A 13816-nucleotide genomic window follows, 5' to 3' on the forward strand; every position below is an offset into this window, starting at 1 on the left:
AATCGCGTTTATATAAATATTTCTCAATGAATCAATTGCATGTTTTAAAAATCAAATTGTTATAATAATAATATAGTTGTTGTTGGAATCTCATATTTTCGTATTATCTAGAGCTCCTTCATGATTAAATCTATGGCGCTGGAGACTTGTGTTCGATTCTCGGTGGAACCTCATGAGGTTCGGATCTACACGTTCACGTCACACATAACTTTGATGGTGAAGAGAAACATTTTCGCAATTTAGTTCCTCAGAGCTGTTGCATACTATATTATGAACCTTGTTTAGCGTTATACAAGGGCTTCTGGAAAAGTTTCTGTACACAATATGAGAACAGACATGTGAAATTCTGGAAACAGTTTTATTGTTATTCAAAATATTCAGCTGTAAGATCGATACGCTTTTGCATACATTCAAACCAGTTTTGAAACTTTTTTTTTTCACTCTGCGTATACTACTTCAAAAACTGCTGTTCAGATTTTGTCAACACCTGCTTCAGGGGACACAAATCGCTTACCATGTCTGGAAACAAAAAGAAGTCGTTAGGTGATAAATCAGGTGAGTACGGACAATCTATATAATTATTAAAATACTAGGTTTATATGTTTGTGGTCAATTTCGTTTATATGTTTGTGGTCATTTTTTCCACAATGAGATCTCGGAAACCACAAGCTCTAGAAACGTGCTGTATTAGTTAGTCTGTTTCAAATTTTGTGTTGACCTGCCAGTTCTCATTCAAATTTTCAAAAATTATGCCATTATTCTTCTATTCAACATTTTAGAGGCCATTTCGAGCCCAAAAGATTAATATTGAAACTATGGCCAAGGTAAGGTTAATATATTTGTTAGGCAACCAGTAGAAGAGTTACGTGCAGCGGGTTGACGGGCATTGCAGGCGCTTTGCTTAAATCTGAATGGCAAAACCTACTTCAAAGGCCTCAAGAGCAGCAATGAAGCGTACACGGATGGGTACGGATTTATAAGAAAAATAAATATTTCCATTTGATATCATGTCACTTCTACAAATCTGTCACAAACTCACTGCAACATGTATACATTAAATTCTATGTTTGTATGTTTGTCTATAGCAATTCACTCTCTTTGTGAGTCGTTCTGTCCTGTCCACTTGTACGTGTAAGGAGGCATGCATAGTAGGAGGGAGATTCATGGTCATGACAGAACGATGCGCTAAATAGACAGCGCAGGTTCAGCTAGTGAATCATTAATTCAGTATTTTTATTGGACAAAAATCAACAGTTTGGTGTGCTGAGTGGAAACTGACGATTTTTGTGGTGAAGAATGATACAACGATTTGGATTGTTTTACGCAATTCATTGATAACTTCTGGAAAAAGAAATAGTTCTATATTACTCAGTATTCACAGTCCTTCGATCTCCTAAAACTATGGTTGCCACTTGTCTGGTATAACGGAAGCAAAATCAATCATTTGTTTGGCAGCACTCATCGAATATCAACATTTATTTGTTTCAGTTCGATTTGAAACACCCGAAAAGGGATTTTCTTTTTCAACTTCGAGTCCGCACGAATAAATCCAAGTTGCATGTCCTACAACGATCTAGTGCACCAAAGGGGCCTATCCAGTTGCAATGATGTGAACAGACTTTGAGTAAGATGCCTGAAATTCAGCTCAAATGTAGACGAGACTGTGTAGATTCTATATTCCGAAAGCAAATTGTCCAAAAATAGATGGAACATAGTCAAAAATGGCACGAAACATTAACACGAATGTCAATGAAAAATCAATGAAAAACAAATAGTTCTTTCACTTATCTCAAACACACACACAAAAAAAAGACGGTTGAAATTCAGCTAACAGAAGAGAATTTGTAGATTCTATATTCCAAAAGGAAATTGTTCTAAATGGATGGAGCATAATAATAATAATAATAATAATAATAATAATAATAATAATAATAATAATAATAATACACGAACATTAACATTAATGTCAATGGAAAATTGAAAAAATAAAGTCGTCCACGTAACTTGAAAGCTATAATAAAGAGATGGCTAATTGAAAGCTGGATAGAGTAATATCAGAAGTCAAATTGGTTGAATAAGATGAACAATTATGATAAATTATATGAATTTTCTGCGAATTACCCAGGGCACCCCACGCGGAGATTACGTACTTGAAATATCTCACATTTGGATTTGGAATCTCCAGACTCGATTTACTCGTCCACGTAGCTTGAAAGCTATAATAAAGAGATGGCTAATTGAAAGCTGGATAGAGTAATATCAGAAGTCAAGTTGGTTGAATAAGATCAACAATTATGATAAATTATATGAATTTTCTGCGAATTACCCAGGGCGCCCCACGCGGAGATTACGTACTTGAAATATCTCACATTTGGATTTGGAATCTCCAGACTCGATTTAGCATGGACGTGACTTTTGACCTGATCACGTAACACAGTCTGGTCCTCATGGCAAACCAGATAGGCCCTTTGACTTAACCTCGTTTTTTTTACTATTATTTTTGAGCTTGGGTCAAGTTGTATGGATTCAACGATTTGAAAGTTTCCGTATATTCAAATTACTAAATGACCATACAAAATCCCGCCTCTTTTAACGCCCAATATTTTCTTTTATTCCTGAAATCATCGATCAGTTATGTTCTTATTATTATTCCTTTTTTCCTTCCATCTTTCCTTGTAGAGCGGTATAAACAAGACAATTTCTTTATAAGATGTGTAAAATCCAATTGTCTTCCTACGAAGCAAGCTGGCTAAAAGCGTCCTCTTTCTCGTACCCTTTTGAAAACATCTTTGTTTATTACTGTATTTGTCCGTTTTGTCTACTCCATCTTCCTCCAACACCACATTTGGAAGCTCTCTAAATATTTCTTCTCTAGCTTCCGTAATGTCCTCTAAGTCTCTGAACCACAAGGTCCAACGCTTCATATATAGCACTTGACCAACGTTTTCCTTAGTCCAATATTAAAACCTGCTAATTAAGAGTGATCTTTTATTGTTGAATGCTTCTTTTGATATGTCAATTCTTGACCTGATCTCTTTTGTGCAGTAAGCGTCTCTCGTCAAATTAGTTCCCAGATACTTGGAATTATCGACAACACCAATTTCAATTTATCTATTATATTCTGACTCGTAAGGGCACGTTTCCACGGAATAATTTCATGACCTTCGATTTTTCGATATTGATTTCCATTCTATATAGTTTTTCAGTGTCAACAATTTGTCAATCATCCCCTGTAGTACTTTTTCCGTTCTAGCTATAATAACTATATCATCTGCATACCTGATATTGTTAATGATATGTCCTCCAATCTTGAAATCCATTAAAACTTTCTTCATTAAACATTCACAGTAACTGTTGAATAGTTGGGGTGACATACTATATCCTTGTTTAACTGCATACTACATTCGGTATTTATGATTGAAAGCACACTGATTCATATTTTAATAATAATAATAATAATAATAATAATAATAATAATAATAATAATAATAATAATAATAATAATAATAATAATAATAATAATAATAATAATAATAATAATGACTTTGAAGATAAATACTTTCAGACTACCGCCTATGATAGTATCAGCAGAGAAATTACCTTCCACTTCCAAAATTTATATTTGCACATATAATAAACCCCGTCACTCACTATTGGTTACAGAAGAGTTATAAGCTATTATGCTCTGCGCTACTTACGTTGTCCATATTCGAAGTAAACATCAGCGAGGAAGTAATATTCCAATTACTATCTACGAATGGGGACCACTGACACTGATCAAGATTAGTTTCATTGCAATCATAACTGGAAAAGAAAAACATGTGGAAAATCAACTAATAGAAACTTTATATATATATATATATATATATATATATATATATATATATATATATATATATATATATATATATATATATATATATATATTCGTAAGGGATATCATGCTATTGAAAATTAGGTTGATCACATCAAATTTGAAAGATTCCTAATATACTAATTGTTCTATACAGGAATTACGACACTAACTAAGTTCTCTTTCCTTATATTAGTTTGAAGCGATACAACATTTAATTTTTACCAGTGTGACTTCCCTTACGAGCTGCCTCTGAAACTAACATAAGTAAAATATAATAGTAATAATAACAAGTCAGTGAAAGCGTTTAATAACGGACACCAACGGAACGCGGTTATTTGTAAATGTTAAGTGTTCATCCGTTACAGAGAGACTACACAAATTTAGGTTGCTATGTAAACTGTTAATACATTAATTATAAATGCAAATATAGCTTATTTCCAAAATACTGTACTCAGTGTTCGAATTATTGGGGAATGATGATCGAACGACATACGAGGGATGATCGAAAAAACTTACAAAACCTATTATGGCTTACACTTGAGACATAGCTGGGAAATCAACACACCTGATGATAGAGGACCCTCAACAATAGTATACGATGTAATCATAGTTTTTGTCCAACCAATTATCACAACGGCAGACAAAGTTTTCTATACAAAAGGTGAAAGTTACTGGTGCTAGGTCAGGGCTGTAGAAGGGGTGCTCTAGTCGTTCCAAACGTAAGGTCAGTAGTTGAAGTAGTAGGTCTACCGCTGTGTCCAGAGTTGTCATTAACAATATTGGTCCGTCTTTCTTTGAAGGCACGACACCATTTCTCTACACGTTACTTCGATATTTAGCCCTTCCCATACATCTTTATAATCTGATTCTAAATATCAGCAGGTATAGTGTTTTGGGGCCACAGGAACTACACCACTGATCTCACTTTTACTCGTGACCAATTCTCCAGAGGAGTCATTTTAAAGTCTGCTTCTTGGGTATACATGATAAGCTTCCGAAGTCTTTAAACCTGCACCAAGACCGTCATGTTATTTGGGGATCAATAATAAGTTACAATAAAGATACATTGTTAGCTAGTGGTCTACTTTGCCACGCTTAGTTGCATGCATGGGGAGCATGCCCGCGACCGTTCGGTCTATTTAATGGACGGGTTCCGCCTACAATGCACCCCGCCCGTAGTTGCTCAATATACACTATATTGCACGTGCACGAAGTGCACCGTCAAGATTTGCCCCCTAACCTTGACACCTTAGTGTGTCACCCCCATTCTCTGAGGGAGTGGGATACGCCCACTGCGCGGCCAGACCGAAGTCCTGAGTGCCTACCAGTAGACCTACTGGTTGAGGCAGACTGCTAGCGAGTCAGTCCTACCATGCTCTGCAGGCATGGCGCCCGAGCGTTATAAGGCAAGCTCACCTCCCGCCCGTGTTCACCGTTACCCAGATTCCTGGGATTGGCTCCCACAAGCTACCGAATCCCACGGTATGACCACAGCCCGGCAGAGTCCAACCCAATTCGGGGCCCCAGGCAATAAAGATACAGTAAGAAACTTTCTTTAAGTGACAGTGAATAACATGGAAGTTTTATGCTTTGTAACTCTTTTTGATCATTTCGATCCCAGCCCTCGCCAAGTGAACTTTGTGGTGGACAAACAACGTGTGCGTGGGTTTTCTCGGGGTTCTCCCGTTTCCTCCCACTTTCTTCATTCCACCATTTCATCCATCACTCATCATCACCGTTTCCTTTAGCCTAACCGGCATAACCGTGGGATGTAAAACTCCAAGATTTCATTTCATTTTTTTTTCTTTTTGATCATTCCTCGTATAACTGATATAACAATTATCGCAAACTAAAGCTCAAATTTCACGTTGTGTTAATATAGGAATGAAGCCCGAGGATTAGGTTTCCCGTAAAGAAACTATGAGGCATCATTGAAGGATTGTGTTTATGTGGGGGTGTACTGGAAAATATACTGCAAGTGTTATACTTAAAAAAAAAAAAAAAAAAAAAATCCAAGGTACATGTAATAATGTCCTTCAGCTTGTATCTGTTCTGTGTGTTGATTCCCCAGCTCATTAATTTATGATTTAAAAAATGTAAAAAAAAATTATCTGTGTACTGTAATGTATCGGAGATTAATCTTCAATTTAAACAGTATTTTCTGCGCTGAATACAGTAGACTCCCGATTATCCGGCTTGCGACTATCATTTCTTCGTATTATACAAGCTAATTCAGGAAAAAGAAGAAGAAAGAAAATTCCGTGATAAAATTAGGAATATTTTTAACAATCCCCTCGGATAGCCAGGATTGCTCAATACAATGACCTGATAATAATTTATGTATGTTAGGAAAAGGTTACTAAAACGTTATGAGTGAAAGAAAACTGTGTAATGTCCGTATGTGATAGTCTCCATAAAAGGGAAAAATCTTTGACTCTAACCTCTCACGATTATGCCTGTTAGGCTAAGGGACACAATGATTAAAGCAAGTGAATGATGATGGAAAAAATCGTGGAATGAGAAAGTGGGAGTACCCCGAGAAAACCCACGAGCACAATGTTGTCCACCACAAACTTACCTGCCCGGGAATGGAACCATGGACCCCACGCACCAGAGATAAGCGCTATATCATTGATCCACCGTATTCCCTCCATAAAAGAGAGAGTTACTCCTGTAGATATATCCTATGACAATATATAATTTTGCCAGGAGGAAAAATCTATCCCTATGGAGGAGGTGTTCGTTAAAGGAAGTTTCATTTTAATAATAATAATAATAATAATAATAATAATAATAATAATAATAATAATAATAATAATAATAATAATAATTATTATTATTATTATTATTATTATTATTATTATTATTATTATTATTATTATTATTTATTTATTTATTTATTTATTTATTTATTTTAGTGCAATGAACAGCCAGATAGCAAAAATACAGCACTTAGTCATAAAACTAAAGGTTATAACACACATCTTATATTCCTTTTAATATTAACAATACATTTATTTCGACGATGGGAGGTCATTGCCTATCTTATAATATATACGTAATTTTATGACTTATATTTTGTCTGGATAAACATAATTACCTCATTATTCTTTAAAATAGTTAATCAATTGTTTAAAATTGTCCTTAGAACAAGGATACCGTCAAACATACAGATATACTATATAAAATATACATACCTATTAAAATCTATACGTCTGTTCAATAAATACAATTATCCCGATAATATATTAAAAGAACTTGTCAGTTTTCTTAAGATTATAGAATTTTTATTCGTGGGAACCATTTCCGATGCTTTTCTAAGATTGTATGTGGGTACCCTTATACCTATATTATGTAGGCAGTATTCACTACCGTATCTACTATCTAAAATTTTCTGAATAAAGTTTTTCTCTATCATTTTTTTTTCTTACATTTAATTCTTGCAATAATAATAATAATAATAATAATAATAATAATAATAATAATAATAATAATGAAAGAAGATGACTGAAATTTAAATTAGCGAAATTTGAAACGGACTTTACGAAGGAATTATGTCTTTGTGTTAAAGCCAGATTGTGTTGTCCATTTGGCGGTCAAGGTCATCGTGTATATAATAGCCCTGGTGACAGGCCTCGTTCGTCTTATTTTGAGAAGCAGAAGAGAAAATGGATGCAAAGTGTTGAGTAAACTCATACGCGATAATGGAGGAATTCAGACAGATGCTCTCTGTGGCCAAGAGACCTGTTTCACTATCATCTACCTTACTCTTACTTTTTATTTTTTTTTTGTCTAACACATATGTGAAACAGAGGGGGAAAGAGGTGCATACACACCAACATTAACAATGGAATGTAGGCCTATAGAACAGAAACCACACATAAATGCATGTCAGACGTTAACAAGTCCACTTTTTGGTTGTCTTATTCTAAAGTTGGTAAGTGTTTGATTTTGTTTTTTTAAGTGTTCTTATTGCCATCCATAAAAGAGGTGTATGAACATGATTATCCGCTTTTATTTGATGGCAATTGAAGGACATTTTTAATGGAATGGTCCTGAAATATATCCAAGGTTCTCTTTGTGTCATCATCTAATTCCATTCGTTTATTTGTTTTCTTTTCCTTTCTTTATTTCTTACTTGTGTTGAGGACACATTAACAATATAGGTAATCCTAAAATGCATTATATAGAAATGGTTGACAGTATTAAACGAAATATAATCCTTTAGAGGTATCATCAACTGGATTGACCAGTGCAAGTCCATTCATGATTTTTGAAACAAGACGAATCAACTCTTATGAGATGAGCAGTTTGAAAGAATATTTTGATTCAAATAATAATAATAATAATAATAATAATAATAATAATAATAATAATAATAATAATAATAATAATAATAATAATAATAATAATAATAATTTAATAAACTAGTATCGGATTAAACAATAATTTCTCTTCAAATTAATACCAAATAATTTTAGTCTCAAAATAGATACATCGTCAAAAATATTAGAAATAATATTTGTCGAACTTTAAAATTTATGCTTTTGTATTGATAAAAGTAGATGTTTCAAGTTAGATTAAAAGAATTGGCCATTCTTCTTAAAATTACAGATTTTTGGATTCAAAGGAACTAATGTAGATCCATTTCTCATATTAGCTATACGTTGGTACACTTAAACCTATATTATGTAAGCGGTATTCACTACGATATTTATTGTCTAGTATTTTCTGAATAAAATCTCTTTCAATAAGTTTATTCCTGCCATCTTATGCCTAATTATGTGAGTTGTTCATTCATTAGTGAGTTATCTGTATTCATTTTATGGCACAGAAGCCTAATAAAAAATTGGACTGACTCAATTTTGTTTGCCAATGTTATACGCAAAGTATTCCAAATAATTACACCAAATAATAATAATAATAATAATAATAATAATAATATCGGTAGTCTCAAAATAGATACATCGTAAAAATACTGCAAATAATACTATTTGTGTAACTTTAAAATTTATGCTTTTGTAGTGATAAAAATATATGTTTCAAATTAGGTTAAAAGAGTTGGCTATTCTTCTTAAAATTAGGGATGCGCACGAGACGAGTCGAGACAGGATTTTCCTGACAAAATTCGAGTCGAGACACGGCTATTCCAATAGAGAAATTTACATTTTTCGAGTCGAGACATCACTTTTACAGCACATTTTCGAGACGAGACAGCCACAAATCTTGTCTCGTGCGCATCCCTACTTAAAATTACAGATCTTTGGATTCAAAGCAACTAATGTCGATCCATTTCTCGTGTTATACATAGGTACTCCGTACCCTTATACCTATACTATGCAAGCAATATTCATTATGATATTTATTGTCTAGTATTTTCTGAATAAAATCTGTTTCAATAAGCTTTCTCTTGTCACTTAATGTCTCCCCAAAATTGATTCAAGTATTCATAATTACGTGAGTAGTAATCTCTGTTCATTTTATGAGATAGTAGCCTTTTTTTGAGATAAAACATTTGTGGACTGAGTCAATTTTGTTTGCTGATGTTATATATATACTATTCCAAATAACTACACCAAATACTACTACTACTACTACTACTACTACTACTACTACTACTACTACTATTACTACTACTACTACTACTACTACTACTACTACTACTACTACTACTACTACTACTACTAATAATAATAATAATAATAATAATAATAATAATAATAATAATAATAATAATAATAATAATACGTGTGTTTGTCTCTTATAGAAAAGAAACCCACCAAATGTAGTACACAATCTTCACTAGATGTAATTGCCTACGAAGCTTACTTTTAGCACCCGAAGTAAGCATACAGAAACTGATAGTTTCACTCCTGATGTATGTGTGTGTCTATGTATGGCACTTTATTTCACGGTAACTACTGACTGAACCAAATTTAGTGAATAAATAGTCCATGTCCTAAGAAATAAAAACTGCCATATTTGGTGGCCGAGCTCGGCCACGGACAGCCTCGTTTCGTTTCGTTTAATATGTAGTACTGCATTTCTCGGTAAATGCTGGTCGCATCTGAACCAAATTTGGTGGTCAAGTAGCCAATTTTCTAAGAAATAAACCTTGCACTATTTGTTGACCCGGATTGGCCAGGGAAGGACTCGGCTTGCCTTATATGTGGTACTTTATTTCTCACTTATTACTGGCCGGATATGAACCAAATTCAACGGTGAAGTAGCCCACTATCTAAGAAATAGAGTTCACTGTGTTTGTTGGCCGAGCTCGGCAAGGGATAGGCTTGACTTAGGCTCGAATTGCTTCGACTTATACGTGGTATTTTATTTCTCGCTAACTATTGGCAGGATCTAAACCGAATTTGCTGGGCGAGAGGCCTATGGTCTAAAGCCAAGATTCCTAACACTTGTGTCGCGACACACTGGTATGTCGCGCAGTCCTATAGAATGAGTGACGAAATTTTACAATATGAAAATCAAAAAGAATTTAATAATTTGTTAAAATCAAATTTTGAGGCAGACTGTACCAGTCAACGTATCCAGCGCTATTAACAATGCTTAGTACTACGTAGAGTCACTATTTTATAGAAAGTTATAGGAGATTAACACTATGTATTATAGCTATACTTATGTATATAATGAATGTATCTGTTCGTCGGATCTTTCGATGGATATTAGATTCATATCCATAGTTTTCGAATAGTAATAGTCCCGACGCCGCTCAAGTTAAAAGTGTAGCCTCAGTGTCAAGTTGCACAGGATTAAAACAACACATATAAAATGTCCGATATTAGTGTCGAATCCATAGTTTTTGGGATCCCTAAGCTGATTGGTGACATCTTAATGAGAATTAAGTCCAAGTTTAAGCAATAAGGGACATGTCAGCTGACCTGGAAATTGACAGGGGCAATGACCAACGCGTTACTTATCGTTATTTAATTATTTCACTGACACTAAATGGGACGTTGCTCTTCTCCATATACGAGTACACATATCACCCACATCGACAGGAGGACTAACGTTGCTCGTTTTTGATAGTTATTTATTTCATTTCTTTACCTTCAAATATGATATTCTAGCTGAAATGCCCGTTCTTCGCACAAAGAGAATCGACTTATCGGAAATATTTGAATCTCCTTCTTCCTCTTTAGGATTGTGTTTCAATGAAAATTGGAATGGTAAAAAATCCATAAGATACACTACTTTTGGTATAAATTTTGAAACAACCTTTGATCAAATTGACATGATTTTAAAAGAACGAGTAGGTTATGGTAGATACGTTCCAGAAGTTATTTTAAACGGGTCAGCTGTTTTCCCAACCCTGAAAACTATGAATCGACACTTAGCTCAGTCATTTTGAACATTTTATTTTTCTTCTCTTACAGCATCATATTGATGGGAGCTGAATTTAGATTTTAATGGCATCGGGTGTGGGACTATCCATATAAGCGATAACTACTACTCTTGAGAAACTGAATAGATTACAAAAAAAAAAAAAAAAAAAAAAAACTGCATGTCGATATATCTTACTGATTTTGCTCTACAGAAATGAATATTGAACGCGGAAGTAGTAGTAAATTCCACCTGTTTTCGGTTTTAATAGTTTTGTAGTTTGTGATAGCATGTTCTCTTGACACTGTGAATGGATTAAAAACATTTGTTGCTATATATTACCATTTTTGTTCTATGAAGATAAAGGTTGAAACCGGAAATCATTAAATTCAGTCATTTCCAGTTTAAGTAGACGCTTTACCGTGAGAATTGAACCTATTCTTGCGATGCAGAATTAATTGCAAAAAACACATCTCGATATCTCCTATTGTTTTTGCCATATGATAATCAGTATTGAAACCGGAAGTAGTAATAAATTTAAACCACTTCCGGTTTTAGTATAGTGTTGCGGGTTGTGACGGTATGCTCTTCTTAAGACATTGCATCGGTTGCAGAAAATCGTTTGTGCTATCTATTATCATTTTAGTTGTATGGCGATAAGTATTTAAACAGGAAACGGTCCATTTCAATCACTTCCGGTTTGAATGGAGGGTAATTGAAGAATATTGAATCTATTCTTGGGACAATGAATCTCTTGCAGAAAACAGCATCCCGATGTCTCTTGCCGTTTTTGCTCTGTAGAAATCAGTATTGAAACCAGAAGTAATATTAGGCCCTAAATTTTAACCATTTTCTCTTTCGGTAGAGTGTTCCGGATAGCCATGATACGCTGCCTTGATATGCTGAATCTTTTGCAAAAACTATTTCTTACTATCTGTTTACCTTTTTTCATTCCATGGCGATGAACGTTGAAACAGAAAATGACTGGTTTGAACCACTTCCGGTTTGAACAGAAAGTTAACAGAGAAGATGGAAACTATTATTGATACGCTGAATCGATCGAAAAAAGGCGCTCGCCAGTGGCTAGTACTTTTTTACATTTGGCGAGTAAAATCATATCAATCAAAAACATGAATTTAAGAATAAACAGCAGATGTCACTCTTTTTTTATTATTTGTAAGAGACGTGCTAATAAACAAAACAAAATGTATTGATATGTTTACTGTGTCGCAAAGTGATTTTTTGTTTCTTTGTATACACACTGTGACTGCAAAATGGTCTGGCTAGTAGATTTTTTTTGACTGGCGAGTACTTGCAACCAAGATTTTTCAAGCCCTGCTTATGCATAGCATAGTTTGAAAATCTAAAAAACAGTGCAATCAGTAAACTGACATTGATTTAACAATCCACTTAGGTATGTTGTTTTTGATGACAGTAAGAAAAACGTATTTAACGTTTCTTAAAATATATTTTATTACCTTATTCGAATATATTTTTTGCCTTACTTTTTAACATTTAACAGCAACCAGGATTAGTTCCCCGATTGTCACTTGAATGACTGAACTTCTTGTAGAAAGGTTGATCATTCTTAAAAAAAAAAAAAAAAAAAAAAAAAAAAGTACAAGTCCATACAAGAAGTATATTTAAAAAGTACTACGTAACTACGAGCCAAAGACGGGACGCTTGCTTATTTTTTAAAAATATATTTTGCGCCCTGTTGATATTTTTCTCGGGACATCGGACGTCTTTTATAAAAAGAGGATAATCATGCTAAAAACGGGACGTCTGGTCACCCTACTCTGTTGTGATGCAAGTTGCATGCTGTTCATTTTGGGCGGAGAACGGACACTTGTGCTAGTACCGTATAAAATCAACAGCACCACTGAAATCAAAATTAAAACTATCGATCTTTGTGATCACGCTTTGTAATTCATTTATGACAACATTCATTTCGTTTGAAGCACATTCTGATCTGCATATAGCATACAAATTAGAGACACTATTACGTAAGCTCAGGGGCGGATCCAGAGGGGGGCGATCGGGGCGATCGCCCCCCCCCCACAAGAGAAAACTTTCTTATTTTATATATAAATAAACCCATCCATAACAAGTTTGGAGCTCTTAAAAGTAGCAGTATTACCGCCGACCGGCCCCCCCAGAAGTCCGTCCTGGATCCGCCCCTGCGTAAGCTAGCATTTAGTGGTTCTTACCTTGGAAAATGAACATTCAGAGGACTATTGGTACATGCAGTAGGAAGAATTTCTCCACGTGAACTCAGATAAGCAGGAGAATAGATACTATTATTGGTTTCATCGTAAACACCAAAACGGTATTTACTCCATTCACGTACCAGAGCTTTTCCTACAAAATATAAATTGTTACTTTATACAACATAATTAAAAGTCACAAATATTTGTTCGAAGTAGTAGAATATAAATTCAACATGTAAGAAGCTTTATGCTTAATTCACATCGTGCCTAACATTTAGCTGCTGTTGAGATTATTATTATTATTATTATTATTATTATTATTATTATTATTATTATTATTATTATTATTATTATTTCTAAAATCGATACTAATAAAAGAAAATTTCTGACTACACAAATAAAACAGAATACT

General features: G+C 34.1%; 2 protein-coding genes across 2 annotated transcripts in view; one reads left to right on the top strand and one right to left on the bottom strand.

The window, feature by feature from the left end:
• LOC145662266 (calcium-activated chloride channel regulator 1-like) overlaps window positions 1-13816 on the bottom strand; it is a 122410-nt gene that overhangs the window by 97238 nt on the left and 11356 nt on the right. Inside the window, exons 3-4 of the mRNA XM_081727654.1 lie at window positions 13405-13555; window positions 3699-3804 (exon numbers count right to left, since the gene is read on the bottom strand). Coding sequence (XP_081583780.1) covers window positions 3699-3804; window positions 13405-13555 — 257 coding nt within the window. The remainder of the gene's footprint in view (window positions 1-3698; window positions 3805-13404; window positions 13556-13816) is intronic.
• The window catches only part of LOC145662274 (hemolymph lipopolysaccharide-binding protein-like), a 219999-nt gene continuing 213876 nt past the window's right edge, over window positions 7694-13816 (top strand). The window contains exon 1 of the mRNA XM_081727676.1: window positions 7694-7793. The gene's annotated coding sequence lies outside the window, so the exon portion shown is untranslated. The remainder of the gene's footprint in view (window positions 7794-13816) is intronic.

The sequence above is a fragment of the Thermobia domestica genome, chromosome 1 (assembly GCF_964235325.1).
Source record: "Thermobia domestica chromosome 1, izTheDome1.hap1.1, whole genome shotgun sequence".
Taxonomy (NCBI): Eukaryota; Metazoa; Arthropoda; class Insecta; order Zygentoma; family Lepismatidae; genus Thermobia; species Thermobia domestica.